The sequence below is a fragment of the Rhincodon typus genome, chromosome 26 (assembly GCF_021869965.1).
Source record: "Rhincodon typus isolate 14 chromosome 26, sRhiTyp1.1, whole genome shotgun sequence".
Classification (NCBI taxonomy): domain Eukaryota; kingdom Metazoa; phylum Chordata; class Chondrichthyes; order Orectolobiformes; family Rhincodontidae; genus Rhincodon; species Rhincodon typus.
Genome location: NC_063357.1, coordinates 2563524 through 2566039, shown reverse-complemented (window position 1 = coordinate 2566039; position 2516 = coordinate 2563524). Strand labels below are relative to the sequence as shown.

At 42.4% G+C, this 2516-nt stretch overlaps 1 protein-coding gene across 1 annotated transcript in view; it reads left to right on the top strand.

Moving 5' to 3' along the window:
• LOC109923186 (solute carrier family 13 member 5-like) overlaps positions 1–2516 on the top strand; it is a 60046-nt gene that overhangs the window by 55296 nt on the left and 2234 nt on the right. Inside the window, exon 11 of the mRNA XM_048612332.1 lies at positions 197–334. Within this exon, the coding sequence (XP_048468289.1) occupies positions 197–334 (138 nt within the window). The remainder of the gene's footprint in view (positions 1–196; positions 335–2516) is intronic.

The following is a 2516-nucleotide window of genomic DNA, read 5'->3' as shown; positions in this document are numbered from 1 at the left end:
GGGAGGGGCATTAGTGCATGTGCCAGGTGACCAATGGCAGGAGTGTGATGGTGGGGGGTGGGGGTAGGCTGTAAGTGAGAGGAGGTCACGTGATGAAATCTCCAGGAAGTAATGCAAACAGAGTCTGTGACCTCGGTGCTACTGTATATGGACAGTTTGCTGAGGTTTTGTGACAATTTTTGTTTTGGATTCACAGGCGAAACGTATCAACTTACACCCCCTCTACGTCATGCTGCCCTCCACCCTCTGTGCTTCATTCGCATTCATGCTGCCAGTGGCAACACCCCCAAACTCCATCGTCTTCTCCTATGGTTACCTGAAGGTGGCTGATATGGTAAGTGTTCGAAAGTGCTCACTGAAATTTCACATTCAGTTTGAAGGTGAGAAGTTTTGGTCAGAGACTAGTGTTTTAAACTTAAATAAAGGCAGTTATAAGGATATCAACATAGTGTCAGCTAAAGTGAATTGAAAAAAACGGGGTTAAAAAGTAAGTCAGATGAGAAGCAGTTGGAGATATTTAAGGAGACATTTCTAAACTCTCAGCAGAGGTATATTTCATAGAGATGGAAAGGCTCTAAAGGAAAGGTACAGCAACTATATTTACCTGAGGAAGTCTGGGATGGTATAAAATTGAAAGAAAAAGCATACAATACTGTCAAGATTAGAAGATAGGACAGATCTTTGAAACCAGCAAAGAATGACCAAAGAAAGACAGAGAAATGAGTATGAGAGAAAGTGAGCTAGAAATATTAAAACAGACAGCAAGAATCTCTACAAGTCTGTATACCTCAGGGCACTCTGCTTTCCTCCCACAGTCCAAAGATGTTCAGGCTAGGTTGGATTGGCCATGGGAAATTGCCCATAGTCTTCAGGGATGTGTACAGTAGATGGGTTATAGGGGAATGAGTCTGGATGGGATGCTCTGAGGGTTGGTGTGGACTTGTTGGGTTGAAGGGCCTGTTTCCACGCTGTAGAGATTCTATGATTCTACGACAAAGAAGAGTGCCTGAAATAATTGTTGGTGCTGTAAGAGGGTGAGACTGGAGATTAGTAACAGAAGTCAACAAATCCATGGAAGCGATGAATGAGTGTTCTATGTGTGTCTTCAAAGTAGAAGATTTAGAAAACTTTCCAAAGATAATTGAAAATCAAGGTGTGAAAGGGGAGGAACTTAAAGCAATCACCATATCCAGAGAAAAAGGTGCTGAGAAATCTATTTTAAAAAAAAGGTAGACAAGTCCATTGCTCCTTTTAACTTGCATCTTAGGGTCTTAAAAGAAGTGGTTGAAGAGAAAGTAGATGCATTGTTTGTACAACATTCCCACGAATCCAGAAAGATTCCAGTGCATTGCTATTGTAACATCTCTTCTCAAGAAAGGAAGGAGACAGAAAGCAAGGATATAGTAGCCAGTTAGCTGAGCGTCTGTCATTGGGAAAATGTTCAAATCCATTATTAAGGAGATAGTAGCTGGACATTTAGAAGATTATAATGGAATCAGGCAGCGTCTACATGGTTTTGTGAAAGGGAAATCCTGTTTGACTAATTTACTCAAGTTCTTTGAGAATTAATGTTCATGATGGATAAAGGGGAAGCTGAGGATGTGGTGTACTTCCAACACCTTGGTGTAGACGATAACCCATTAGCAGGGATAGAGGGTTGGGGAACTGACAGGAAGTAGAAAGTAGGCCATTTTCAGTTTGGCAAACTGTAATCAACAGCGAGCTACAAGGGTTAATTCTGGGTCCTGAACTATTATCAAACTATATCAATGACTTGGATGAAGGAACCAAATGTATGGTAACTAAATGTGCAGATGACATGGAGATAATGAGGTAACTATAGTGCCGGAAGGACAGAGAGATTCTCACGGGGAGATAGGGTCAGCGAATGGGCAAATTTTGCAGATGGAGTGTAACCTGGAGAAACGTGGACTTATCAATGTTGGTAGAAGGAATATGAAAGCAGCATTGCATTTAAATGGCAAGAGATTACAGATTGTGTACATTTCTGGTACCACACTACCAGAAGGATGTGGATACTTTGGAAAGGGTACAGAAAAGGTTTACCAGGATTTTGCCTGGTATGGGGGATTTTAACTTTGAAGAAAGATTGGATAGACTGAGGTTGAGGGGCGACCTGATAGAAGTTTATGAGATTGTGAATGGCATGGATAGAGTGGAAAGTATGAGGCTTTTTCCCAGGGTGGAGGGGTCAATGACAAGGGGACACAAGTTCAAGGTGCAAGGGGGACGTTTAAAGGAGACGTGCAAGCCATATTTTTCACAGAATTGCAGCATGCAAGAAGGACCTGGACAAATACATGAATGGGGAGGGAATAGAGGGATACGAATCCTGTAAGTGAAGACAGTTTTATTATGGAAGGGCAAAATGTGTCGATGTAGGCTTGGAGGGCCGAAGGGACTGTTCCTGTGCTGTATTGTTCTTTGTTCTTTATTGGGGTTCTTGCGGTCCCTGTCCTGGGAGTGTTTGATGGGGGACGGTGTAGAGGGAGCTT